The sequence below is a fragment of the Vespula pensylvanica genome, chromosome 1, assembly GCF_014466175.1.
Source record: "Vespula pensylvanica isolate Volc-1 chromosome 1, ASM1446617v1, whole genome shotgun sequence".
NCBI lineage: Eukaryota > Metazoa > Arthropoda > Insecta > Hymenoptera > Vespidae > Vespula > Vespula pensylvanica.
In genome coordinates this window covers 10922961-10950602 of record NC_057685.1, presented here as the reverse complement: position 1 = coordinate 10950602, position 27642 = coordinate 10922961, and the positions used below count along the sequence as shown (strand labels likewise).

The 27642-nt window shown below is 32.0% G+C and overlaps 5 protein-coding genes across 9 annotated transcripts in view; 2 read left to right on the top strand and 3 right to left on the bottom strand.

Moving 5' to 3' along the window:
• Positions 1–1924, bottom strand: part of LOC122633167 (17-beta-hydroxysteroid dehydrogenase 13-like) — a 2376-nt gene extending 452 nt beyond the window's left edge. The window contains exons 1-7 of one of the 3 annotated variants that reach the window (XM_043820786.1): positions 1910–1924; positions 1211–1376; positions 932–1108; positions 708–857; positions 519–600; positions 273–438; positions 61–186 (exon numbers count right to left, since the gene is read on the bottom strand). In XM_043820786.1, the coding sequence (XP_043676721.1) occupies positions 61–186; positions 273–438; positions 519–600; positions 708–857; positions 932–1108; positions 1211–1354 (845 nt within the window). In that variant the 5' untranslated portion in view covers positions 1355–1376; positions 1910–1924. Of the gene's footprint in view, positions 1–60; positions 187–272; positions 439–518; positions 601–707; positions 858–931; positions 1109–1210; positions 1377–1545; positions 1717–1909 lie in introns of those variants that run through there. The other 2 variants (XM_043820765.1, XM_043820776.1) reach the window with 2 other exon arrangements.
• A 169-nt stretch (positions 1925–2093) lies between these two features.
• LOC122633174 (enkurin) lies at positions 2094–3665 on the top strand. The gene is made up of 4 exons (XM_043820800.1): positions 2094–2406; positions 2609–3020; positions 3100–3249; positions 3326–3665. Exons 1-4 carry the CDS (start codon positions 2318–2320, stop codon positions 3509–3511), a joined length of 837 nt encoding a protein of 278 aa, XP_043676735.1. The 5' UTR covers positions 2094–2317; the 3' UTR covers positions 3512–3665.
• A 13-nt stretch (positions 3666–3678) lies between these two features.
• Positions 3679–6583, bottom strand: LOC122633158. Its single transcript, XM_043820739.1, has 3 exons — positions 6198–6583; positions 5064–5997; positions 3679–4897 (listed from the first exon to the last, which is right to left on the bottom strand). The coding sequence occupies exons 1-3, from the start codon at positions 6318–6320 to the stop codon at positions 3732–3734; spliced, it is 2223 nt and encodes a 740-aa protein (XP_043676674.1). The 5' UTR covers positions 6321–6583; the 3' UTR covers positions 3679–3731.
• Positions 6584–6718: 135 nt separating this feature from the next.
• On the top strand, positions 6719–13484 carry LOC122633162 (UNC93-like protein MFSD11). Its single transcript, XM_043820753.1, has 2 exons — positions 6719–6993; positions 10927–13484. Exons 1-2 carry the CDS (start codon positions 6901–6903, stop codon positions 12211–12213), a joined length of 1380 nt encoding a protein of 459 aa, XP_043676688.1. The 5' UTR covers positions 6719–6900; the 3' UTR covers positions 12214–13484.
• LOC122633117 (dynein axonemal heavy chain 3-like) lies at positions 13457–27561 on the bottom strand. Of its 3 annotated transcripts, none has more exons than XM_043820674.1 (13): positions 27499–27561; positions 26220–26772; positions 25890–26119; positions 25478–25747; positions 25039–25401; positions 24758–24968; positions 24457–24684; positions 20569–24393; positions 20190–20495; positions 15076–20118; positions 14852–15009; positions 14002–14770; positions 13457–13925 (listed from the first exon to the last, which is right to left on the bottom strand). In XM_043820674.1, the coding sequence occupies exons 2-13, from the start codon at positions 26763–26765 to the stop codon at positions 13629–13631; spliced, it is 12246 nt and encodes a 4081-aa protein (XP_043676609.1). In that variant the 5' UTR covers positions 26766–26772; positions 27499–27561; the 3' UTR covers positions 13457–13628. The 3 variants fall into 3 exon arrangements, with proteins under 3 accessions (XP_043676609.1, XP_043676604.1, XP_043676619.1); XM_043820669.1 differs by lacking the exon at positions 27499–27561 and adding an exon at positions 26841–26974; XM_043820684.1 differs by lacking the exons at positions 25039–25401; positions 25478–25747; positions 25890–26119; positions 26220–26772; positions 27499–27561 and having other exon boundaries at positions 24457–24656; positions 24722–24877.
• Positions 27562–27642: the final 81 nt, after the last annotated feature.

Sequence of the window (27642 nt, the reverse complement as noted above, 5' to 3'; positions counted from 1 at the left end):
ATATATATATATATATATATATATATATATATATATATATAATGAATATTCAGATGTTACCTAAGTAAAAATCCAATATATAATAGATATCCTGGTACACTAAATTCTGCATAATTTCTACGAACACCATCCAAAATCTTTTTGGCTGCTTCTGAAGCAAGTATTGTTCCAAAATAACTAGGTATCCTGTAATAGAAAAAAAAAAAGAAAGTTATGTCATAAAATCTACTTTAAATATTATAGTATTAATATAAAATTAAAAACAAATATACCTAAATCGAATATCTTCAAGTAGATCTGCTCTAACAATAAATGGATATACATGAACTAGGGTAATAATAATATTACTATTAGAGTGTCTTAATTCTGTATGTAAAGATTCTGCTAAACCTTGAATTGCAAATTGTGCAGCAGATAAAGGAACACTTCCTTTACCACCTGTAATACCAAAGAGTCCTGCTACAGGAAACAATTTATTATACGAATTTTTATAAAAATTTGAAAAACGTCTATTATACCAGAAAGTCCTGCTACAGAAGACAATGTTATGATGTGTCCTTGTCCTGCCCGTTGCATACTTGGCAACACTGAATCTAATAACTAAAATATGAATTATACAATTTTTTATTGTATTACATATAATAACTGAACTTATAGAAAGTAATATCTATATAAATAATGAATCGAGTATAACTATTACTATTTACCCAAAAATGACTAAGAACTGAAACATCAATGGTTTGTCTTATTTCTGGTGGATCTCGTATTAATGTATTTGAGTTAGGAAAGCCACAACAATGAAACAGCATTGTGATTTCACCTATTTCTAAAATAATTTTAGTTACTGTAGCAGTTACCTGTAAAGGTATATATATTGTAAAAATACAGTTTATCCATAAATACGTCATTGTTCATAGAAAATCATATGTACTTGATCTTCATTTGTCACATCACAAATATATGGTTTTGCATTGCCTGACAATTGTATAATGCATTGTACAGTGGCATTACAATTTTCTGCATTGATATCGACACAAGCAACAATCACACCTAATTGACTTAATTGAACAGCTATTTCTTTACCTATGCCTCTTCCAGCTCCAATAACCTAAATTATTAAATATGATATTTACCATTGTAATCTTGTATAAATTTATAAATATCTGTCATGAATGAGATATTTAGAGCCATATCTTATAAATATCATTACCATTGCTACTTCTCCATTAAGACTTTTTAATGATGGTGGATTAAAAGTTCGATAAAAGGCAACCAATATCGAACAACAAATCTCTATTAATAGCATTATGAGATCTAATATAAGAACAAGCAATGAATATAATCTGAGGAACATGGTCGTAGCTCTTTAACTTTACCTATAAATGTAAAATTTTCATTATTTCATGTTGAATTGAAATTTTATTTGTATATATTTTTATATTTATAAATATATTTTAAGATTCAATCTAATGTGAAAATTAAATTAAAGTTACATTCATTATATCGAAAACTACATTTTATATAGAAGAATTAAAGAAATTTTACTCTGACAACATATCACCTTATGAATCAACTTTTCACTATTACATCGCGATTATTTAAGTTTGAAATCTTTTTATTTGTATCATACATAACCTGAATATTAACATAAAACAACATAAGTACAACTAATTATTGACATGACAATTTGTTGCGCTTGTTATATATATAATATACATGCATAAATGGCAATAATTATGATATGTTTATGATTATGTATTAAATATATAAATAAATATAATACAATTAAATAGCATATGAACCATTTCGGTTGTTCAATGAAATATACATTTGTATATATTATATATATACCTAATCACTGACAATATATGATAAATATTATCTGATAGGATCAATTAATATTACTTACTCTTATTATGCGTTTTAAACAAGCAAAACTAATTATTAAATTTATAATACTTATTTATTTGTAAACTGGTTTAAATTATTATTTAATTTAATATTGTAATTTTGAATGTTATATTCGTCTTACAAGGAAATTGAATAAAAAAAAAAAAGTTTTCCGGCGAGTAATAATCATAAATACATTTTTTCAGATTTCAAAAAAAGCGCGGCAATAAATTCAAATTCAAGAATTATTGTATTAATCATGTGTAACTAAGCAACTAAACAGTTTGTATAATAAGTGAATTTTTCTACTCGTTTACTATCATCTAAAGTCTGATTTTTGATATCAGATGTGAAGTACTTTATATAAATATAATTTTCTAAATATTTCTCAAAAGTTCCTACAGCATTAAATTATATTGCCCCTTTTATGAAAATGATATCAGTAAAATCAGAAGAAGATGAAGTAATTACAAATCTTATTCCTGGATCTCCTGTAGAGTATGCAAAACGACAGAGGTAGTATTAAAAATATTATGTAAATAGAGAACTAAAAAAATACTTTTGTTTTTAAAGTTTTATATTATTATTTCGCATATAAAGCATGTTTTTCTTAGAATTGTTCCACATTTACATTTCATCATTTACATCTTAAAATATATTATGTAATGTTAATATAACGATTTTAGAATAATTGTTTCTTTCTTTTTTTTTTTTTAAGATATATTTCTAAATATAAGGAATGCGTAAAAGCAGAAATTAAGAAAGACAAATATGCACATCGTACATTTGGTCCACCACAAGTACCATTACAATTACCATCTCAATATTTGAAAAAAAGAAGCCGGAAAGAATATCGTAAAACAGGTATAGAACATGTACATATTCGTAATCCACAATATCAACAAAAGTTACCATCATGGGTTCCAATAAAAGTGAAAGTTAAAGAAACATGTGGAGAGTTGCCTATAGATCCTGTAAAATTAGGGCGTATCAATTTTAAGAAACAAAATATTATTGATGTAAAGGAATCTCGTCCCCGTAAATTTAAAGAAAGATATGTAGATACACGGTATGGAGACACTCATGATCTAAAATCTAGTGGATTATACCCTGTTTATATACATAGAAAGGTATCTTGTTTATATAAGTATGTAATTTATAAATAATTAAACATTCTTTTTCTTATTATTAAAATTTATTCATTTTTAGGGCTTTGGAAAAGTTCCAAAAATTATGAAGAAGATAAAATATGAGATAATGAAAAAGGAATTAAAAGAGGACAAATCAAAAAATGATAAACATATTGACGAACACAAATACCACTGCATCTCTGAAGAAGAAAGAAAAGAACTTTTAGATGTATGGATATATCAGGATTATTGATATTAAATATATATTTTTAAATATGTTAATAATTTTATTTTTATTTTAATAGGGAATGAAAAAAAGATGGGATGACATGATGAAAGAATTTCAGTGTTTACCATTTATAATTGATACTCCACCAAAGGTACAGAGAAAGGCGAAACTGGAATATGAATTACAGCAACTTGAGAAAGATATAGCAACTCTTGAAAGACATCCTTACATATGTATTAGTAACGATAATGAAAATGAATGAAAAAAGAGTACATTCGTAAGTATTCATAAATAAGCGCATAAAAGACTACATCATTGATCATATTTTTAACTACATGAAAAATATTTATTACATACATTGTATTTAAATTTATTAATAAGTGAAGTAATAAAGATAATAATCAGAAGAGCATAAATAAAATAAACAAATATTGATAAATATAAATTATTTTTATTTTATTAATACTATTATATAATAATATTCAAAATTCTCTCCAAGTTTCAGTGATATTACAAGATTCATCCTTATCATAATTAACAATCACTGAATAAGATGGTGTTTCAGTTTGGTGTTCTTCTGTGTATGAAAAGTTTTCAGACATTTCAGAATCTTGATTTTGTGTTAATTCTACTAAAGACACTTGTGGTTTTGACAAATTTCTTGCATATAATTCTGAATTTTGTATATCTACTACACGACTATCATATAAAACAGGTATATTACAAAACAGACATCGTACTTCTTCATATTCTTCATCTAAACAGAGGTGATACAGTTGCCCACATATTGGACAAGATCGATATTGAACTGTTGTAATTTGAAGAAGAGTTAAAGCACATCTGGGTAGCTTATGCCCTGATGGACATTTTGTAGTGTTCCAAGATAAATCACTAATAATTTGTCCACATAGATTACATGATTCCACTTTTAATTTGAAATGAGACGTTTTATTTAATGCTTCACGCGCGTATTGAGTTGTAACTGTTTCTTCTTCAGTATCTTCACCAGCAAGATATATTTCTAAACACATTCTTAATAGACTTGCAGATAATTCTTGATCATTTGATAAATGTGTTTTATTTGTTAAACGATCGAGATATGCACATACACAATGTATAAAAATTAGCGGTTGAGCTTCTGCTATCTCACCTATATTTTCAATTCTTTGAATCATTTTTTTTTTTGTTAATACTTCAGTTATAAGTGATAGCCACATTGATATCCTTAATTCATATAATTTAAGTGATTCTAAATTTTGTGGCACCTTAGGTAATATAATCATTGGATCTGAAACTTTTGCAGCTTTAAGTCTAATTAATTCTAAACAATCCCAAGGAAAGTTAGAATTTATATGTTTATAATTTTTTATTATATTAATTGGTTCCCATTCTTCTCCATCTAAAGATAATATGTATAATACACTTGGTTCTCTTGTTATTAAATGATCGTACGTACTATTAGGACTAGTTACACAAACTAGCATAGTACGATTAGGAGAGCAGGCAAGACCCAAATATTGAACACGTGTCTGAGGTAACTTATGTTTGATTGAAATGCTTTTTAAGTTATTTTCTCGTGTATCAAAAGCATAAATCATACCATTTTGTGTTGTAATTAAAATACGTTCAGATGCAATAACAGAGATTCCTGAAAGTAAATTGGAAATCCTTTAAATTACTTAACAAATTAAAATTTATATTTAAATTTAACATATTTAATTACGTACATATATAAATATACATACACACAAACACACATACACACATACATATCATACAAGTACATACATACATAAATACATACATATATATACCTGAAATTGTAAATCCTTCTATTTGTAAATAATGTGTATACATTAATTTACCCTTTATAGTCAACCCAAATAATAGGAGAAAGAAACCTTTACAAGCAATAAATTGTATTCCATTTTCATTCTGTGAAACCATAAGTAAAGAATTCACTGAGACACGATCTGGATACGTATAATATTTTTCTATTGACATATTTTCTAAACAATTATTATTATTGCTATACAGGACACCTTGTATTTGGCCATTACAACATCCAATAATAATTAAATATGTATTAGGTTTTAAAGTACACCACAACAATACATTAATTTTTGTATTCATATTTAAATTTATCCTAGATGTTATAATTGGTTTCATATTTTTAGTGGAATCAGATACTTTATGTATTTTCCAAATCACTATGTCTGAACTGCGAAAAGCAGTTACAAAATATGCATAGTAAGTGTCTTCTAATTTAAATAATTCACTCCATGTCATCGCACAAGCTTGCAATTGCCTAAGATTTTCTTGTATCTTTGTAAAACGTAATTCTTCATTTTTACAATTATCAAAATCAGATTTAATATTATCTTCAAGAGTTTTTAACCATATAGATGAAATATCACATATAGAAAACCAATTTCTTAATTCTTGATACAAAAGTTCAACAGCACCAACGGAAGTTATAATTGCAAGCATGCATTTACTAGGATGGATTAAATTTTCTGGTGACCAAGATGCATGAATTATCTTTGGTAATATATTAGTCGCATCACTGATCTTAGGTGCTAAAGCAGCTTCCATTAAAAGTGAATATACTTCTCTGCGTTTTGTATTCCATGTTAATGAAGTTACTTCATTTATAAATGCATATGCAGGTAAAATATCAGAAGCATATATAAAAGATCGTGAAAATTTGATATTTGGTTGAGGACTCATCGGAGAAGGTATTAATTCCTAAAAGTATATATTAAATCAATGAGATTTCAATATACATTTTATTTTAATATAACGTATATATAATTATTTGATATTTACTACAAATATATCCAGCAATATTGTAGATTAAAATTAATGTATTCAAAATAGAATATACACAAACACACACATACATATATATTTTATATCATTAAATATTTTTAATTGTTTTTACTTACAAATACATGAATACCTCTTTCTGTAATAACACAAATACAATTATTCGACGTCCATTGTACTGCAAATAATGTTGTAACCAATGGAGAAAACGTTATATTATAAACTTCTTCTAGCAATATCATGTTTAAAAAGTTATTTTTTTTTTAATTAAATAAATATTACTATTGTATACATTCTTTTTAATGTACAGACACGTATGAATTCAACAAATAATTCTGGTACAACAATATGCTAGTTAAGATATTCAAGAATTTAACTGAATTATATTCAGCAATTTATAAGAAAAATATATGTATATATTTTTCAAAGACAAAACGTACTTTTTATTCAGGTTATAACATCATAAAAAATAGTGTTCGAACTGCACTTTGCAAATCGAATCAGTTTCGAGATATCGTTTGATCAATGATCATTTACGAATGTGTAGTCGATAGTTGCGATGGTGCGAGAAACGACTTAACGACGACTTCATATCTTCATCCTTTTTTATATATGTACATAGCAGCAAGCGAATCAACTATGCTGCGCTGTAAATCGTCAAGGCAGGTTTTTCACTTCATCCATGCTGTGACCATCTGTCTATCGGACGGCCTTCTTTTCGGTGTAACTTAATTGTTTCGGACAGGAGTAAAACGTGAACGTTAAGAATATTTGTAGTAATTAACATTATCGGTACAACAAAGATATTTTAACTCAACAACCATGGCAATCGACAAAAGTTTTGTAAATGTTATGGTCTTAAGTTTTGGTTTCATGATGGTGTTTGCGGCCTTTCAAACTATGAGTAATATCGAGGTGAGTTTACCACGTGACCGTAATTATTTGCGATGTTCGATTTTCTATCGCGCGCTAGTGCGTTGTTCTTACGATAAGATATAGGCATTTGTTGAAAAAATATGTTTCTTATGTTTAATTAGGATTATTTCGCCATATTAACTTTATCGATTTTAAAATTTGATCTTTACCTTTTCCGTTCATTTTATATTACTTTCAAAGACGCGATATTTTCAATTAAGTAGCACTACTCAATATTATGAGGTATTGAAGTTGTAATGAATAATTTATTTTTATGAGCTTGAAATATCGGACCACCTGTTGAACATTATAGAATGAAGCAATAATTATTACGTATTTCAAAGTGTACTTTATCATCGTTGTGGATAAGTTTTTTCATTTTGTCGAAGAAACTTTCTTCTCGATAATAAAAAGAAAAGAAAAAATGCGTTTTTAAGAAACTTTAAATCGTTTTTTATTAAATAACGAAGTCGTATATTTCACATAAGAATTACGTTCGTATATAGATGTATATATGTATACGGATTTACTTGACATTTAAAATGTCAAGTTAATATCAACAAGCACTTGCAAGCTTCAAAGGTTTCCACTTTGTTGAAGAGCTTATATTTTTTTTTCAAGATTACTATACTTTACAATCGAAGAGTAATTGTCAGCTCTTCAAGGTTGAAGTTTATTATTTTATTTGTGAGCGTATTAGAATTGTAACTTTTTAAAGATTTCTTTTGCAAATTAAAAAAAATAATTGATATCGTTTAAGTTATCTAATGATCAAGGCAATAATAGGTTAGATCCTATACGATAATAAATCCGATCCTGAGTATTTCGAGAAAAGCACTTAAGACGCTTTGAAATGCATTGTAAACGATCTCATTACATACATTCTAAATAAAGAGGGTAATCGTATTCACTAAACCAATAGATAAATTAAAGAACCAATCGTCAGATTCCGTCAGACTATTGAACGCCATAGGATTTAATTAATAATAAAACCATAATCGAGAGTCACAGATTTGTATAGGTTTTATAGTGACCAGAATATATTCTCATGGTCCAATGAATTCGTTATGTCAAAGTCAAGATCGCTTTCACTTTGGATAAATAACGATAGTGAAATCGTTGAAGTAGAAATTATAAAAAAATATAAACTCCAAAGATCGTTTTATAAGTATGTTATATTGATGTTATAATAATGAAGCGAAATAAAAAACGGTGACGAACATTTTTCGATCATGCTTTCATACTTAGTATTTAATTCACACATATTTGCCCGCGTGTACGCGCCTACGTACATACACACACACAAATTATTAACGAAAATACCAGATGTGAAAGGTAACCAAATATATACGTATATACAGGATGTTATTCGAGAAATATTTCCAAACAATTGTTTTAACACATATTGTACATGCAGACATGAGTTGAGCACAAGCGTCGGTTATTTTTCGATTAGATTGCTGCTATATCGTTCAAATATCTCTATTCGTTGAAATTCCAGATTTCATCACCGTCTAACATTCTGAATACATAGTAAGCGAAAGTTTAGTTAGTTTCTCTCTTTACTTAATTTAATGAACTCTTGGTGGTTTATGATCGAACGATTTTATTTTATTCTTGATTTACTTTTTCAATGTGCGTTGAAAGAAAATGAGACCAATATGTGTAAAAAATATATTCATATTGGTGAATGCAATTAAAATCGGATTACGTTATTATATATAGAATGTTATCATTGTATGAGATAATATCAAAACATAATTAATATCAATACAAAAATTAAAGCGATTATTTTATCGTCGAAATATTTTTGCATTCATTTATTGACACTCAGACATCGGTAAAATTAAGGTAATTTTATTATCGAAGAAAAAATTTTCATCAATTTTCTATTTTACTATCATACGGTAATTATCGATTGTTTGTTGCGATGTACAAAATTATGTATCTACTATTTAAAGGATGACGAACTGTTTCAAATGATATCATAGTTTCTAAGATAAATTAAAATTTAACGAAAAACAATTTGTGTTATAAATTATTTAAAATTCATTACGAAATAAATAAAAGTGATATAACAATTACACTTTTCAAGCGAGATTAGAAGAATCTTAGTATGCAATACTAGAAAAAATTATATTTTACTACGATGTTCTTAAATATAAATAATATGTAAAATTCATTATCTCTTAAATAACTATTTTTCTTCGTGTAATATCGCAGTTTATTATCTAAAGTAAAACTTAATTGTACAATTAAGTAGTGGGGAGTATCGTTTATCTAATCAGATATTGAATAAAAATTAAACAAGTTATCGAGAAGATAGGTGAAAAAAAGCGATTTAAAAAAAATATCATGATAAATCGGGAATGCTTCAGGTATCAAGTATCACTTCAATATGCTCTTTAAGAACATAGCAAATGTATCAATTTTTTGAATTTTATATAAAACAATTTACGTTTGTGTATGTACGCCCCTCGAATGTTAATATCTCTGTATTATCTCTATCGAAATAGGGACGACGTTAAATATAACTGACTACACTAACTTTCATGGATGTGAAAGTTGTACATAAAATTACAGCAGTATATTAATCTTATTCTTAGTCCAACTATGATTGTGTTTCATAAATTCTATAAAAATATTACATAATTAATATGTCAATACTTATATTTTCTAATAATTATGTTTTCTTTAAAAGATAATACATTCGTTCAATCAAAATTTATTACATTTCGTGTATTGGTTTAAATAATTCACGACCATTCGATCGGTCAGATCGAATACAATCAGATATATGTTCATTTACGAATATGTGTCTTTTTATAGATCAGTGAATAAAAGTTGATTAATTCATTTATCTTTGCGACGTAGTCGTATATTTTTAGATAGATATAATCTCATCGATCAATTGCCATGCTTATTTTTTTTTAATTGATTTTTGTTGTATTCTTCTTTTTTTAAACTGGTAATATTACTATTAATCGAGTATTCTTCTTAACGGGATCAACTTAAATTGGTACTATTTTGCTAAGGCTTATACAAATATATATATATGTATACACGCACACATACAGATAGATAGATAGATAGATAGTAGTATGTTTATAGATTTATATGTACACGTTCAAACGTTGAGAACTACTTTCTTCGTTCGTACTGTGGCTGTGCCCCTCCGTAGTTAGACCGGGAAGTAGGGGAAATATCGGTGGCTAACGACATCCGATAATGACGAACACGGCATGGATGATGTATAAATTGTTATATGTAACACAATGATAACCAATTCAGGTCCGGTGTCTAGCGAATAAAAAAAGTAGGAATACGAAACGACCACGCCATTGTTACATGGGCCTTTAATCATCATAGATTCTTTATAAACAATTTTCACTTATGCTATTGTACGAAATACAATAAAATAGAAAATAAATGTAGCAAAATTAGATGAGTGTAAATGTCAAGTCGTTATTGTAAATAATAGGTCTTTTATATGATTCAATATAGAATAAAATCAATCGGTTTATGTCTATTAGCAATATCAATGTTATCTGATATAATCGAGAATACGCGATAATCGATGAAATTTGGATATCTTTAAAAATATTGTTACTGAATAATATCCTTATATTGTGAAATTATATAAAGGTAAGGTTATGGAATTAAATCTACAAAAAACATATATAAATTAACATCCGTGTTACAAGCATGATCGATTAAAAAAATTATTCGTGATGATACTGGCATTGATATTTCAAGAATTAGCATAGATCGAAGATGGTTCTGTTGAGAAATCTGAATCATTGTCATGAAAGTCTTTAAACATGGAAGATGATTAAACTGTATTAAAATATACACACACATACACATCCGCGCGCGCGCGATATTATAGCAAATATATGTGCACTGATTAAAATCTATTTGTTTTGTTTACAGAAAACCGTTCTAACAAGCAATGATGATACTAATTTCAACGCTGATGCATATACTAGTCTGGCGATTCTGTACGCTGTATTTGCAACTTGCAATTGGCTAGCACCATCGTACATTTCGTTGACCGGTCCAAGAATCGCTATAGTCACTGGTTGCTGCTGTTACATTCTCTTCATAGCGTCCTTCCTATGGCCGCATCCGGCCTTTCTCTACACTGCGTCAGCAATTCTCGGAGTTGGTGCAGCTTTTATATGGACTGGACATGGTCAATATCTTACGGAAAACAGCGATAGTGAAACAATGTCAAGAAACGCTGGGATCTTTTGGGCGATATTTCAATCATCTCTTTTTATCGGCAATCTTTTCGTTTATTTCATGTTTAAGAGTGAACATATCGAAAAATCGGTGCGGTGGACCGTCGTCATTGTGCTCATTGGCTTAGCAGTTTTTGGCACAATAATTTTAGCACTATTGAGGCAACCATCTCAGAGATTAGCTCTGGGAGAAGCCGAAGGAGTATCCAGCGCTGATAAGGAACTTCATATACCCGAACCAGCGAAAGAGAAACCTCTTTTAGCAGCTTGGTACGCTTTGAGAGACGCATTTTCTCTCTTCGTTACATCAAAGATGCTTTTTCTATCTTTTACATTTATCTATACGGGCCTCCAACTCACTTTCTTTTCCGCTGTATATGCTTCTAGTATAGGCTTTACGAAAGCAATGGGCGAGTCGCGCAAGAGATTGATCGGTTTATCAGGTATATTCGTAGGGATTGGTGAAGTCGTTGGAGGTACCTTATTCGGTATTTTTGCATCCAAAGTATCCGAGGCTTGCGGCGGTTCTCCTGTTGTTATTATTGGTTGCATCACTCATCTCTTCGCTTTCATTAGTATATATTTGAATTTACCAAACTCAGCACCTTTCATAGATACGGATGAAAAGAGTTTCATTGAACCCTCTCCTGTCCTCGCTATGGCGGGAAGTCTTGCCTTGGGTTTTGGCGATGCTTGTTTCAACACTCAGGTTTATTCCTTACTCGGAGTTCTTTTTGCAGTAGAAAGTGCATCAGCGTTCGCGCTCTTTAAATTCTGTCAATCGGTAGCCGCGGCAGTTAGTTTTGCTTATAGTAGTAAAGCTGGTCTACATGTTCAATTATTAATACTGGTTATTTCGATTATTATTGGAACAACAACGTTCGTTTCAGTCGAACGAAAAGAACGAAATTCTCAAAGTCAAAATCAACCGGACATCGATCCAGCACTTGTTGAAGGACAAAGTATAGCAGATTGAAAAAATTCTCTTTTTTAAAAAAAAATGTGATAAATTCTAAAAAATCTAACAGGGTGCAATTCAATAATCGTTCTATCACGATCAAACTTAACAATCGAATTCTTTATTGCGATATCCATGTGATCATTGTTTGAACACACAAATCTTGAAATTAATTAGGATTTCAACAATAATTGTTTTGAATCAACAATGGCTGTGTCCACGAAGTTGTTACATTCATAAGTATTGAGTTTTCTCTTTCTTATTTTGCCAGTTGATTCTTATACTATAAGTATTAAAACTTCACAGAAAATAAGTGAAAGAGAACGCATGTACACACACATGTGCGCGAGAATACACGTATATATTATGTATATATTATGTGTGATTTATCGTAAATTTGAATTTTCTAAAATCGTATAACTTGCATGAATATTTTAAGGATATTATAAATACGAAAGTTTAGATGTTATTAAATATTATTAAAATAATTATATTGATTGTTATTAATAGAAAATGGTAAATATTCTAAATGTAAGTTTTTAATTCGATTAAGTTAATGTAATCTTTTACAAAGAAAAAGACTGCAACAGAGGGATCGTAATTTATATATAAATATTGTGAACTTTCATAGAACATTCAGACCAATGTTCTACAAAGTGAATCGAAGAGAATTATATAAATTTGATTTTCTTTGTAGAAAAAACATTTATACATTCGGCTATGTACCTGACGTAGAAAGACTTCTAAGATATCTTTATTGAGCATCCATAAAATAACAATGGAATTACTGTCTATCTGAAGAATCTAGTCTTAGTGAAGATAAGCGGACGCACGTGATTGAAACAGGTGCATATCCACAACTTTCAGATACTGTAATTTCCGAGCGTGATCGCTTTTCGAAGTAAGTCCTAAAAATGATCTATGTAAATTCGTTTCTAAATTCAACAATTGATTATTGTTTACCAGCCACGAGCTGAAGTCCCTTGTATCTATTACGTGCTGAATGTGCGAATCTTTTGTTTACCTTTACTAACTTGTTTCGTTAGATAGACAAACACTTGATTTCATTGTTATTATAGTTGACTTATAGAAGAATAAGCAGTTATATGTATGGATTTTTTCATTATATATATATGTGTATGTATATATATATATGTATGTGTATGTATGTATGTATGTATATATGTATACATACATACATACATACATCGTATGAGAAGATTAATGTATTTGAAATGAGAGAAAATATGGCAAGTTGTTGCAGATAAATATATATATTTATAATAAAATCTAACGTGACCTTTTTGTATCACTACATTTTGTTTAAATCATTTTGAGTGGAAAACAATATTTATACAGGATAATGTTGTAGTCAGCATAATGAAAACTTTGACTCTATTTAGAATAAAATTAATCATTTTAGGAAAAATACTTTAATCATCCAGTTGACAAAGACTGGCGGCACCTCTATTTATCCAATGTGATTCATCGACTAATGTCGGAAGAACAATGAACATGACAAAGTTAGAAGAATGTCCTGTAGTTGCTAAAACACCACGTCGCGCACTCGTCTTATAAATGGGACAATAATAAACCGATGAAAAGTGGAGTTCGGATTTCAATGCCGGTTTCAACCAAATTATAGGCAAAGGATCGAACATAATTTTTGGTTTTGATTCATCGAGTGAAGCCGTTTCTCTGTTCCATCTTGAACCTTCTAGGAAGAGACCCTAAAAAATAAAAAGAACAATGTCGGAAAAGAAGGATAAAGAAAAGAAGTTTACGACGAAACGAAATATATTATACCCTTATGTAAACTCCAAGAACTGGTAAACCATTAACCGTTGTTTCGAATTTGGTAACTTCAAAGTCAAAGTCTATTAGATCAATAGGTATTTTATATTTGCGAGCATAATTCTGTAAAACACCAGTAAGAAAGGACTGGGTAAAAAAAAAGCCGGAAATCCAAAATACAACTGGTGCGTCGTTATCGATCCAATCTTGTAAAAATTCTATTCTTGCTAATAGATCATTTATGTAACTTCCTAATGGTTTCAAGGAAGGATACGATTTTCTATCCCATGCAGAAGGTACTTTACCGATACTCATACTGATAAATACCTCCTCCAGTTCGGATGACATCAGTACTTGACCTTTTATGGCTTTCTGTACATTCGCCAACGTACTTCTTATTACGTTTGTTAACTGATTAAATTTAATAAGTTCCTGACGTAAAACAGTGTTCATACTGTTCATATAGAGCACAGGATATTTTTCCGTAACGTATACCATATTGAATTCAGGTGGCATTTTCGATAATATATCGGCGGCAAGACTATATACCATTTCATTCAAATCTCGTTCAACGCCTACTCCACTAATTTGTGGTTGTGTCGAGAGAGCATCCGAAAGTAGTTGCATCGATTCTTGATTATCTTTCGAAATATCTGCATTATCGTGCAGGCCATATACTTCAGGCGCCTGATTAATAGGTAAATTTCGTATGTATTCGATACACCCTTCGTAATCGGTGTCTTCAGGTAAATGATAAATTCCACTTGGAGAGAAGGAATATCTACGATAAAATAAGTTCGTAACAGCAAATGATCGATATTAAATTAAGAAAATAATATTCGATACACAGAAACATATTTACTGCTTGTTCGTAATGATTTCTAGATTATAGAAATTTTTTAATAACGAATTAAGTAAACGTCTATCCTTATCATCGGTTACTCGTCCTCCGTAATTGCACTCTCCTGTTAGATACAGAAGCGCTTCTAATGGTATATCTTCGTAATCGTTTAGAAACAGCTGAAAAAGATCGAAATAAAAATTTTACATTTACGTAATTACGTAAACGTTTCGAGAATATTTTACCTGCAGTTGTAAAATGCTAATACGTAAATCAGACTCGTTAAACTCGTAAGGAATATTCCATCCTAGGGGTCCAAAGTTTCGTCTTTCTTGAACTACAGCATGAAAGAAACATAAAGAAAACAAAAGACTTCTCCATTCAAAAATTTTTGAACAACTATGAAAGAATTTCATGTCGGAGATAGGATCGTTCAAGTAACTGCGCAGCAAGTTATTCTTCAAGCCCTTTGGAGGTTCGTTTGTCATTTTAACACCGTTCTGTAAGATAGAAACGGGAAATCCATCGGACGGATAACTGGTAAGCCAGAGTCGAAATTTAAGGTGCGTGTTTTCTGGTACAATAATTTCGTCGCAAATTCTATCCAATTCCTTCATCCAGGAAATAGCAAGATGACAATTTTGTAAAATGACCCATTTACCGTTTTTGATACTTTGTTCGATCATATTGGTTGCTATTGGACCTTGACCCTGGCCCAATGAGATGGTCATGAGGTCTTGCTTCGACAAGCCATTATCTTCCGCGAATTTAATTAGACCTGCCATTGGATCGGAACCCGGAGAAAGTATAAATATCAAAGGAGTGATATTACTAGAGTCATTGTAAGATCCTTGTAGATCAAACGGCGGGGGCTCAACGAACGATTGATCCATATTATCTATTATAAATATTTGGACAGCTGCCACGATTTTGTCAGGTCTGATACATCGAATAATAACAAGTTTTCCAAGATCCCGTCCTTCCAAATGTTCAAATGGTGTTGGTAAAGTTAGTTTTTGCGGATTGGAATAGTCGTAGCACTCCTTCCACGTTGAAGTATTTTGCTCCAATGATATCTTTAGTTTTTCCATACCAGATAGAGTGGAAGCTTGCACCACTTCAGACCAGCATTTATCAGTAAGCCAAGATGGTGCTGGATTTGGATAAGGATTGTCCAGCGCAACTCCGCCCGTTAGCAGGAACCCCCATAAATCCTCGTTTAGCTTTTCTTCGGCACGCATGAGACCAACGCACAGGATCAGCGAAAACATCAGTTTATGTTTTTCAAAGAGAGAACGACATATGTTTCTGTAGATACTCGCGGTGAAGTGAGAATTGAGATATTTTATTCGTATATTTAAACTACTTGATTGTTCACTCTTGATTATCGACATGACATAAAGATGAATAAACCATGACAACGAATATTGATACATGGGATCGACGTTACCTAATTCGGAAATACAAAAGAAAAGAACCGAGCCATGCTTAGACACCGGTTTATAACCATCACGAGCCTGATCGATCTCGATTGCCGTTTTAGCCGCTATATTTTGTTTAGTTTCGATATCCTCCGACAAAATTTTTGAAGTGGACAGTATTTTTATAGCCGTCTCATCCTCTAATATATTTCCTTCCGACATCGATAAGACCTCCAATATTTTATCTTCTATCTCTTTTAATATGCGTCGATTATTTGCACCTTCGACGATTAATTGATTTTTTTTTTCTTCGAGAGCCGGTAATTCCTGTGCGACGACTATTCCTAAAAGCTGATCCTGTAGACCTTGAGGTGTAATCATAAAATTTAATAGAGTCACTTTTACGACTACTTCTGGTAGGTAATGAGGATTCCTAAGACGGGTCGTAATATAGAAGCGAAAATTCAAGTTATACTCGAGTATATTCTCGCCAAATTTTATGTACAATACACCTCTTTGCTTATATACGTTCTTAAGCAACACTGGCTCCAATATTGCATCTATCTCCTCGAGAATATTTTCCAGCAAGACCGGTGTACCAAATTGCAGCGCAGTTTCTATAACTCTCACGTAGTTAGGATCGGTGAGTTTTATAACAGTCAATTTGTTTTCTTTTTCCATGTTCTTCACCCATTTATTTGCTTGGTTTTGTGGATCTATCATAAGTGGCCATCGATCGGCATTCTTTACAATTATACCATTCTCAATAGAAAAATTGTCCGCAGGTAAACCATAAATCGTCCATGATCTGATCTTCACTGGTTCACCAAGGAAGTCTATCAAGCTGAAATACTTTCCACATGGAATATTTGCTTTGGTGCACGATGTATGCCATTGGGCTATGAGATCATTTCTATATTCTACAGTAAAGGCACCTAAGTAAGCGACAACACCGGAGGACAACAATACATCTCCAATAACGCTTTCGAGGCTGTTACCAAGAGTAACCGCTGTTTCGCTCCATCTAGTTTTTTCTCCGCTTAGACCACCCAATAATTTTTCAGCTCTATCTAACTTCTGAGTACAATAATCAATCTGATCCTCAAGCTTCTTTTTCTCTCTCATACATTCTGCAAATTCGTCATTCAGAGATTGCAATTTTTGTGTAACTTCTTGCAAAAGAGCCCTCTTCGCATTTAACATTTCCATTTGAGCAGCTAGTTCGGCTTCGGCTTCGGCCAACATTGCTCTTTTTGGTGCAACGACTTTGATAACGCGGTCGTAAACTTCCATAGCACGCACCCATTTACAAAGACCTTCGCAAGCAGTAGATACCTTTTTAATCGCTTCAGGTTGAAAACTTCTGTCGTTTATAAATTTGTCACGAATTATTTTCATGTATGCGGGTGGAATATTATCCTTATCAAAATTTTTTAAACTGTCGAGGAATCTCATATCACTGAGCACTCTAATAGAGGCCGGCCAATAATCCTCAACGGTTTTACCGGTTTTTACATCCTGTACTCTGTCAGGCTTTACACCTTTTAATACACAAACAGCCTCCATAACCAATTTGACACCTGCTGGTGGACTCTTCATGGATTTTACGATAGTAATATCTGCTGGTTTCAAGGTATTCAATGCTGAAAGAGCTGCCTCTAATGCAGGCGTAGCTTCGGCTAGATCACTCTCGCAGTCATCTTTAATAGCTTGAGCGGTTGCAGCAGCTTCGTTAGCCAATGCTTCATCCGCAGCCACTATCTCTTTTCTAGCTTCTACATTGATAGTATCTTGTTCAATTCTTATCATCAGTTTATCACTCAACTGCGACTGTGCTACTAATTTTGGTTGTAACGTTCTCAATTCCTCTTGCATGACAGCGACTTGATCTGCCGCGAAATCCAACTTTTCTAATCCAGTAATGTATCGACTTTGTTGCTTTGTAATTTGATTGATTTTCTCTCTGTAAAGTCTGTAGAGAGACGCGATAAGTTGTAGAAAACTTGTGGGAGTTACGTAATATCTTCTATGATGATTCTTATAATAATCCTCGCTCGCCACGAAGACACTTGTGTGAAATTCTTTACAAATAAGAACACATTTCTCTCGTAATTCTGAGCCGATATCCAAATTTTGTAACGATGTTCTGGCTACTTTTTCTAGAGCATCCTCTGGCCATAAAGTGTACCAATCTATGGTACAACAATTTATGAGAGAAGGGAACATCCTAGTTCGATTTCTAAAGGCGTCGCCAATCGGTGACATAGTGAGAACTATGTGAAGATTTTTCTTTATTCTTTCGATGAAAAGATTGTAAAGCATCATTGGCGTCGTTTCAATTCTTCTACCACCCGTTTCTCTCGCTACACTCATCATTTTTTCTAAAATCTCGGCCATCTCTTCGGTACCATATAAATTCGGTACATCGCCAGTATTAAGAAGTATATTTATGTCTTCGACGAAGGCTTCATCTTTTATTTGATTGTCTCCAAAGAGAAAGACCGTACGCTTACCGTCGCATCCGATACGTAATAAAAGTTGCTTTAAATCTTCTCGCCATTCGGTACTTCCGTAAGTTCTAGACATTTCTACTTGATACAATATATATTCGCACATACTAGTCGCTAATTTCGTACACGAATTTCGGCCTGAACCACCAATTCCAACAAGTAACGCATGACCATTGTCTTGCAACAGCACGCGAGAGATACGAGAAATATGTTCGATGGCAAATCTAAAAAGAATGAGCGACATTGGTGTCCTCGATGTCATATTGTATTCCTTTAAATAATAATCCATTTTCTCCTGTAAATCCTCCAAGTTCGTTACTTCGTCATAAATCTTAAGATCAGCATCGGGTTCCATATAATTTCCAAAGAACAAGTCATGGATGTGAGTGCTCTTTATGATCTTTTCATCCTCTTTTAAGAAATTAGCAAGAACTTTCTCTAACGGTTGACGTAAATGTTCATAGCATGTATGCTTTACCATAGCGAAGAGCATTTCACGATCATCGTCATCGACGAGTCTGTCATGAAAAACTCTATATACTTCGTGTATCCATAATCTGATGAGTTTATCGGGATCTTTCATTTTATCCGCTGGTACCAATAATATACCTTCGACCACGCGACTGAAATCACGCAAATTAAACATATAATGACTTTTAGATGGTGTAGGTAAGAATCTTTCAATAGCTGTGAGAAATATGTCCATGGTAGCGTTAACGACCATCTTTCCCAATCGGGAAACTTCCGGTACGAAGCCTTTTGCGAAATGCCATTCGAAAATCGAAGTAAAAATCTTACTCAATGTAGCTTCTTCGAAGAATTCTATACCGATTATATGCATGTGACGAGTCAGTCGATGAGTTACAACGTTGGAACCACCTCCTGGTGGTAGCATAGCTGCGATTATTAAAATATCTACTAGATACAACATGCTCATTTCTTTCACATCGAACCAATAACCATGATCTATAAACTGACGTAAGAGTTCGATAGGTGGTTGTGCTCCGTATGTTTCCTTCAGTGGCATACTCAAATCGTCCACAAAAAGCACACACTTCTTACCCATCGCTGGCCCATAAACCCCTTTTCTTCTTCGATCTAGCTTGGAGATCACGATCTCCTGGGTTTGCGAAGCGCTGGTACGTGCACTAAAGTTTATAATATTTTCGATGTAGTGTTCTCGTGGTAATTCCTCTAAATAATTGAGAACTATCGCTGATTTGCCGGTACCGGTTGGTCCCACGAATAGTATCGGAATATTCTTGTATAAGAAATTCTTGATAAAAAAAAGTTGCATACAAACTTGAGTTGTTTGAATAATGAGACTGCTTGCTTTAGCGTGTGCCGGTAAAGGTACCTACGAATTGGATATAATTTTTATATATTTTTCTCGTAAATATACAAGATGAAAAACAGATATTTTCATACTTGTGCTATAGTATCCATCCACGATATCCAACATCCATTGTTTCTCTTATCGTACACCCAGTCATAAATAGTATCTCTATCAGGAAATAGTTGTTGTTTCGTCAGCTTGAATGCTTTTGGCCGTGGATATTTCTCTATATTACCGAGCAACAATTTCCGAAAATAGATGTCAAATATTTTCCTGCTATCGCCAGTTAATGTTGGACCAATACCCCAAATTATACAGAATAGAAGCACACATTGCAGCCAAACCGTACTAACTTGAATCTCTTCTTCTAACATTGTAGTCAAAAGTCTTGTAAACGACTAAGAACCGTAATGTTTTAATCGCATGTTTTATATCACTTTGACTATCATTAATTTAATTGTATATAATTACCAAAAACATATGAAGTTCCGACGTATCGATGAATGTTAAGCAATTGTATTTAATAAATGTTAAGACTGGTTCAATTAACCATTCGATGATTTCCACTATGAGCTCGAATTGCTCTACGAGTAATTTCTCTTTGAGATATTTTTTGTAAGATTCGAAAAAGGATATCCAGCCAAGCTGAGAAGGTTCCATATAAATCATTCCACATCTGCTAACAGTGGCTGGCGATGCATGTTCCAAATCGGCTGGCTCGAATATCATGTTCATTTTTTTGGACATTTGAATAATTTCACCTGACATTAAACATAGCTTTTTGTTGTCATCAAGAACGGTATTCATACTTTCGATCCATACCGCATCCACTGGCCCATCAAAGACAATCCATTTTCGTTCAACGGACACAGATTGTGCAAACTCACGAAAAGTATTTGCCAATATGCCGTCGCTCCATTCATGAGATATTGGATCAAAGCTGCCATACAATTGTTCGAGTGAAATAGCTTTTGGATTGATAATCCTATAAACTGTTCTAAATTCCCTCATAGTGGCTCTTCTTATTCCAGCGAGATTACCCAATGATTCTGCTAATGTTTGATACGCTTGAGTTTTTCCTCCTAATGCACTGCCAACGATCATCAATCCATGACGTACTAATATCATTTCATAAATTTGTATGATTTTTTCCACGTACCAAGAAGTAGCTTGAAGATTTCTCTTCTCTAGATTAATTTGGAGAAGATCTATAAGTTCTCCACGATCAGCCTCAGGCAAGGTAACTCCTGGAAATAGATCGCTATATATTCCCTTGAACAAAGGTACATCTTGAGCTAAGAACTTTGGAAGATTCACATCCACGATCGCTCGCAGAACAATGACAGACTCGTTTCGCGCTGGATGTTTCAGTTTCAGATTGCCGGCAGCAATGAGAACAGTTTTTACTGCTCGCATACCGTAATCGTAATGATTTTGTGAGCTTAATTGTTCCGAACACAATTTATATGTATGAACTATTTTCTCAGCAAGATTCTTAGCATTTGTGAAACCATAAGAATAAAGAGTAATCTCTCCTATCATAACGTAATCTGGTACCATCATAGCAACGGTTCGAAAGAGCACCTTCAAATTGTCCGGAAGTTCTTGACGTCCAGCGTAACCAGGATTCATCGTAATCATAATGTAACAAGTAGGATTTAACTTTATTTCGGTATCTTCGAATATGAATTTTTCCACTTTCATACTTATCGCCATTTGTATAGACAGGATCTGTTGGGCAATGACGGAAAGAACCTCGAGTTCTATGCGATTAAATTCATCGAAACATGCCCAAGCACCGGATTGTGCTATGCCCTTAAAAAATTTTCCCATTGCTTTGTAATCGAGACCATCGGAACAATTGAAGACTACGCATTGCTTGGCCACCGCTTTCGCCAAATCTTTTGCACTTTCAGTTTTTCCTGTACCCGCTGGACCTTCGGGTGATCCACCTAAGTTTAATTTCAATGCACCCATAAGCGTTCTGTAACAGCGATCTGTCAAAGGTGTTATTACTAAACGTGGTGTATTTCCAAGATACTCGAAAGCATATTGAATTTCAGTCGTGATCATCGCAACTGTAATGCTGTTGTTGATCCAATAATAACGCAATTGTGAAATCCAGTTAAAATCCATTACGTCTCTGACATTTTCTTCAACGAGTAAGCTCACCACGTCTCTTGCATGTACATCGATCACGATCAGAACATTTAGAGTTACACGATCACCTGGATCCAGCTTGCCTCGAACAAGAGCCACAGTTCTTTCTATTTGATAGCCACATTTTTTCAAATAAACTCCCGTTGATTCATCTTCAAATGATTCACATACTTCGTTGGTCCAATGAATCTGATTGCAGCAAATAATTATTTGACCAGGCCAAGACAGTATCCATTCTTCGCGCACAGTTTCGAAATATGAAATTATACTCTGCTCTGCAATATCACGAAGAGATGCCATCATGAGTTCCTCTACTTGGCACAACCATCTTTCAACCATGCCTTTTGCATCGGCGGGATAAATCTTTCCACTAAACGGTACGTATTCGTCCTCACTTGATAACATTCCGATTATATCTTCTTCTTTAGTGAAACGTAACTTGTTTATACCTTCGAAACACTTTTTCAAATGTGGCTGTACTCTTTTCGGATCCTTTGTCTCTGAAAGAATTTCTAATAATTCATCATTAGACAAGAAGAAAAATCTTGGAAAGAACAAACGTTTCTTTTCTAGGTACTCATTTAGACCTTTTTGTATCTCTTCCAATAAAGTATTGCAAAGCTTAAATTCTTGTAACATATTTGGCTTGGCGGTAGCATCGATAACTCTTGTATTCTTTGTCACATATTCCATAATATTACGCCAAATCTTGTCAATTCGCCTAAAATTCTTAGCCTCTGTAGGCATTTGACGCATAATATCTTCGCTACTAAATATTGGTTCAAGATACATCCAAGTAGCTTGGCATATCAGCCACTGATCGATAATGTCCTGCATCATGATTAATTTGTCCTCCCAAGCTTGCATATCTCTTTCAAAAGCCTTCACAAAAACTGAACCTCTCATTGTCTGAGCTGTCAATATATGGTCGTCTAATAGCACTTGGATATCATCTATTGCCGTCAGTATGTTTACGCCAGTATCCCGATACAATGTTAACTCGAAGTAAATTTCGAACCATTCACTTTTCATTTTTTGCAAGTTTTTCAACAATGCGTGTTCTTTAGTAGCAGTAGATGAAATTTCTTCAAGTCTTTCAATGTGAATAGGTAGACCGTATTCAATCATGTCGAAGAGACTACTAGTATCCGTGATTTCTATAGATATTTTAACGATTTCACTGATTTGTTCCCAATGTCGAGCTTCTAAGCCAGGAGTACAAATCGTTTGAAGAACTGGAATAAATTGCTGGAATTTTTCGACTTTAGCACGTACCATTTCAGCGACGCGTCTTGCTCCAGGAATATCACTGAGCACGCGAGACAATTTATAAAGAGTTCTCCAAGTTTCGTCAACCTCATCGCGAATCTCATCGGCATCAAGCCCAACGAATGGCCCATAAAACCATTTTTCATAATTTTTGTGGAAGTTCAGTGCAATATGCCATAATTTATCAAAAACTTCAATAATAGATGACATCGCAGGTATAGTCATATATGGACTTAATTCTATTTCGAGGAGAGTCTCCTCTTCGTTGATATCTTCTGCTTCTTTTCTTATATCCGCCATATCCTTCGATAATTGCTCGACCTCCTCAGTTGCTCGTTCCATTTCTTCCATAGTTAATACAGGCGGATCCTTTTTTTTAAACCGCTCTATCGCTATTTGCATAGCATTTATCTTTTTCTCAAAATTATCTCGTCTGGTTCTCAAAGCACTTTCAAGAAATTCTTTTCTCATGTTCAATCTAGTCGTTGCCAAATCCATTACATTGTCCATTTCTTTGGGCCACGTAATCGTACGCGAATTCAATTGAATGTCTTCATCCGTCAGTGGTTGATAATCAAAAAGGAACAAAGTCAATTCCACGGAACGTGCCAATCGGGTCCTCAAATTGAACATCGTGGTATCTCGACTTTCACAAAGATAATTATAAACATCCACTACTTCCTGCGTCGTTTCTGGCATCTTTGAAATATTCTCCGCTATTTCATCAAAGATAGAACACAATTCACGATTGTTCAGCCTTAATTCATCCGCAAAAAAATCACAAATTTTTGTACGAAGCTCATGAAGTATTTGTCGCATGGTATTGTTTACAATAGTGCAATCAATTTCAATCATATTCAGCGGTATCTAAATCGAAAAATATAACTGTTTAAAAAATATCTTTAAGATACTATTTTATTATTAATATACCTTGTATCGAAACATAGATATTTCTTTGCTTAAATTGTCGTAGGACACAATCTTTTGCTCGAATTCTCTCAAAAATGGGAATGGTTGAATATTAAAGAAATCATCTAAATTCTTCTTTGCTCTACCATCTATGATGTATAATAAATCATCATAACACTTAAGATATTCCTGTGGGCCAGCAATATGTGCACTGACCGTATCTAATGTATCGGTAATTAACATCAATACCTGCATATATGAATGTAAATATACATATTGCACTTACATGCATATTCTATTATTTTCATGGAATTAACATCACCTCGTCTTCAAATCGTGATATTGAAAATAGAAAACCTTTTTTATCCAATTCAGGAAATAAAATCACCTCGATTTTGGGTAAAACCATAGCAACATTAAGAATTCTATTGAAACATCTAGAAATGATGGTATGTATATCCAAAATACTCGGTTTACAATACACATTCTTTGTACCAACTTCTACTTCTACATTCACTGTTATGAAAGGAGATCTAAAATGTAAGTTATATCGCGTTACATATTCGTTAAATTAAAAGTTGAAAAACAAATTATTATGCTTACTTAATAAACATCAAATCTTCATAATCTCCTTCATAGTAATTTCCAGTTCTATACTGTATAAAAAAATTTCTCAAATGTCGTATAGTTTTTAATATCATAATTCTTAACTGTCTTGACAACAGAGAATTGACGGCTCGAAAATATTTTTCAATTACACTCGTTGATCCATGTAGTTCCTTTTCAAACAGTCCCGACCACGCATACTTTTTCTCAAGGAAAATATCAGCTACATCAGCTAACCATTCTTTTGTTAATATATTGATAGCATTGTTGCACAATTCATTTATTTTTGACTCAATTTCCGTGGCTGCCACTGGGAACATTCCCAAGTCTTGGATTTGTAAAATCATGGTGTTTTGATATCTGAGAAAAATAATTATATACTTATAATCATTATAATTATGTAATAATATTTGCATGTTTTACTTAAAAAACTAACTTGAAGAACCATAAGTCGCGAATATCTCTCAATATCTCGTTCATTATAAAAAGATTGTGTTCCATAAAATGATCAGCTAGAATTTTATATTGATGCCACGGTACTGGTGCACGGATAATTAGAACAGGATACTCCATAGGCATCGTCTCTATAAGCAAACGTTTTCTTTCATCGACATCCAAAAGAATATAATCAACTATGGAATAACGAAGACTCTTTTTATAATCATCAATTATTTCCCCTTCTAAGTTTTTCATTATTCTATTAAAACTGAAAAATAAATTTGTTAAAATTTTTGTTAAACGAAAAAATTTTTGTAAAAAATTTGTTAAATGAAGAATGAATTGCATTCATTGTTAATTACAACATTAATTAGAAATGCAAAAAGAACTGATAGACAATAGGGACTTACTCCTCACGTTTGCGTAATCTACCAACGATACATTTTTTTGCATTCTCAATATTATCATAATTATATGGTTCTAAATGATGATCGGCAATACATTCGTTCCTTAAGTACAAAAGCCTTTGAATATCTTCGTCTCGTATCTTTCGATTTTGCTCTTCTGCAACTTGAATCATCAATTCTTCTAATTGATCTTCGATTGACCTTGGCATCTCTGCTTCTTTACTTCGTAAAATCTGTAATATCTGTCGTTACTTTATACGATCATAAATCTTATTAGTATAAATTATATTAAATAGCATAATTTCATAAACAATTTCTTAATATTGTACATACTTCCTTCTCAGAAATGTTTTTCTTCAATTTATCTTTTCTTTGTTCTTTTAATAATTCTTTATTCTCAATATTTTGATTAGCCTCTTTCTCAGCTTTTCTACGTAACCATGTACCATCTGCTAAATCTTTCAAATTAACAATATTTTCTGGAAGAATATTTTGTTCTTGTTTAAAATTCTGTGTTATTTTTTGTTGTCTTCTTTCTTTATATAATTCGACATATTCGCGTGGTGGCATTCTTAACTTGTTTTCCACTCCAAATGGTAAACACTCTAATGGCTTTTTTTTTTTTGTTAAAGTATTTACACGATATTGTGCTGAAGTTGGAGTATATATACTTCCTATTCCTTCACTTGGCTTCGTATAAGTAGACCAATATTTGTATGGCACTGCCTTTGTCCATGATTGATCTTCTAATAGTTTTGGATATTTAACATATTCCAATGCCTTGGTTATTTCTGTTGCCGAATTTACACAATCTTCTACTACTGGCATCCATGGTATAGTTGGAATTGTATTGTTACAAATAGGTCTTTTATCCGTCATTTTTTATCTTCTGATTAAAAAAGAATAATGATAAGTATTTTTAGGCTATCATAAAGTTACAGAAAAGTGACTTACGTTAACCATTGATCGAACGCTAGTTATGACAATTTCTTTAGGAAACGAAAGATATAGTTTTATAAAAAAATATTACAAATCTATATTAATAAATAATTAAATATTTGTGTCAAATTTGTAATTATTACACCTTACAATATGATGATCCTTGAACTTCGGTATAATCGAACACTCGTTCTTACAATGTAACCATAGTGACAATACTATAGTATCATGATAAATAAAGATGCACGTATATGTAATATATTTGTAGTAATATGAAAAATTAAAAGATAAGTTGTTTTGCAATAATTATTTATATATCAATAAATATATCTACTATTTATTTACGATAAAATATTATATTTAATCTCAATAATATTTTATATTACAATTTTTTTCCTTATTTGGATTATTTATAAAAAAAGAATTAAATATCTGTATATAATCGGAACGTATATTACACAATCATTACTACTTAAAAATAATATAAATATGTGTAATACTTTTAAAAATATAGTCGTAGTTTCATTATTTGGTTATTTGGCACATAATAAAAATAATACTTTCTAGATATGTATATAAATTATCGTTAATTAAACCTTAATGAATATTATCGCTTTGTACATAATGTGCCATTAAGTCGAGGGTTTAGTTTATTCTTATTTAATTTGGTTACCTTTCATATATTACGTCAATATATTACTATATATTATGGTAAAGTTACAATGTCATGTAAAAGGTGACGTATGACCGATAAGGATTAACTATATTAAAGATATTGAAAAATAAAAAAATGATATTTTTTTTATACTTATACTAT

Bases quoted from the DNA above. Each gene is read 5' to 3' on its own strand.
- LOC122633174 (XM_043820800.1), top strand. From the start codon at position 2,318: ATGAAAATGATATCAGTAAAATCAGAAGAAGATGAAGTAATTACAAAT. The intron at 2,407-2,608 runs GTAGTATTAAAA...TTTTTTTTTAAG, and splicing joins GAGTATGCAAAACGACAGAG to ATATATTTCTAAATATAAGG. The intron at 3,021-3,099 runs GTATCTTGTTTA...ATTCATTTTTAG, and splicing joins CTGTTTATATACATAGAAAG to GGCTTTGGAAAAGTTCCAAA.
- LOC122633158 (XM_043820739.1), bottom strand. From the start codon at position 6,320: ATGATATTGCTAGAAGAAGTTTATAATATAACGTTTTCTCCATTGGTT. The intron at 5,998-6,197 runs GTAAGTAAAAAC...ATATACTTTTAG, and splicing joins AAAGAGGTATTCATGTATTT to GAATTAATACCTTCTCCGAT. The intron at 4,898-5,063 runs GTATATATATGT...ATTTACTTTCAG, and splicing joins AGAAGGATTTACAATTTCAG to GAATCTCTGTTATTGCATCT.
- LOC122633162 (XM_043820753.1), top strand. From the start codon at position 6,901: ATGGCAATCGACAAAAGTTTTGTAAATGTTATGGTCTTAAGTTTTGGT. The intron at 6,994-10,926 runs GTGAGTTTACCA...TTTTGTTTACAG, and splicing joins AAACTATGAGTAATATCGAG to AAAACCGTTCTAACAAGCAA.
- LOC122633117 (XM_043820674.1), bottom strand. From the start codon at position 26,765: ATGACGGATAAAAGACCTATTTGTAACAATACAATTCCAACTATACCA. The intron at 20,119-20,189 runs GTATGAAAATAT...TCCAATTCGTAG, and splicing joins GGATGGATACTATAGCACAA to GTACCTTTACCGGCACACGC. The intron at 14,771-14,851 runs GTAAATATGTTT...ATTTTATCGTAG, and splicing joins GAAATCATTACGAACAAGCA to ATATTCCTTCTCTCCAAGTG.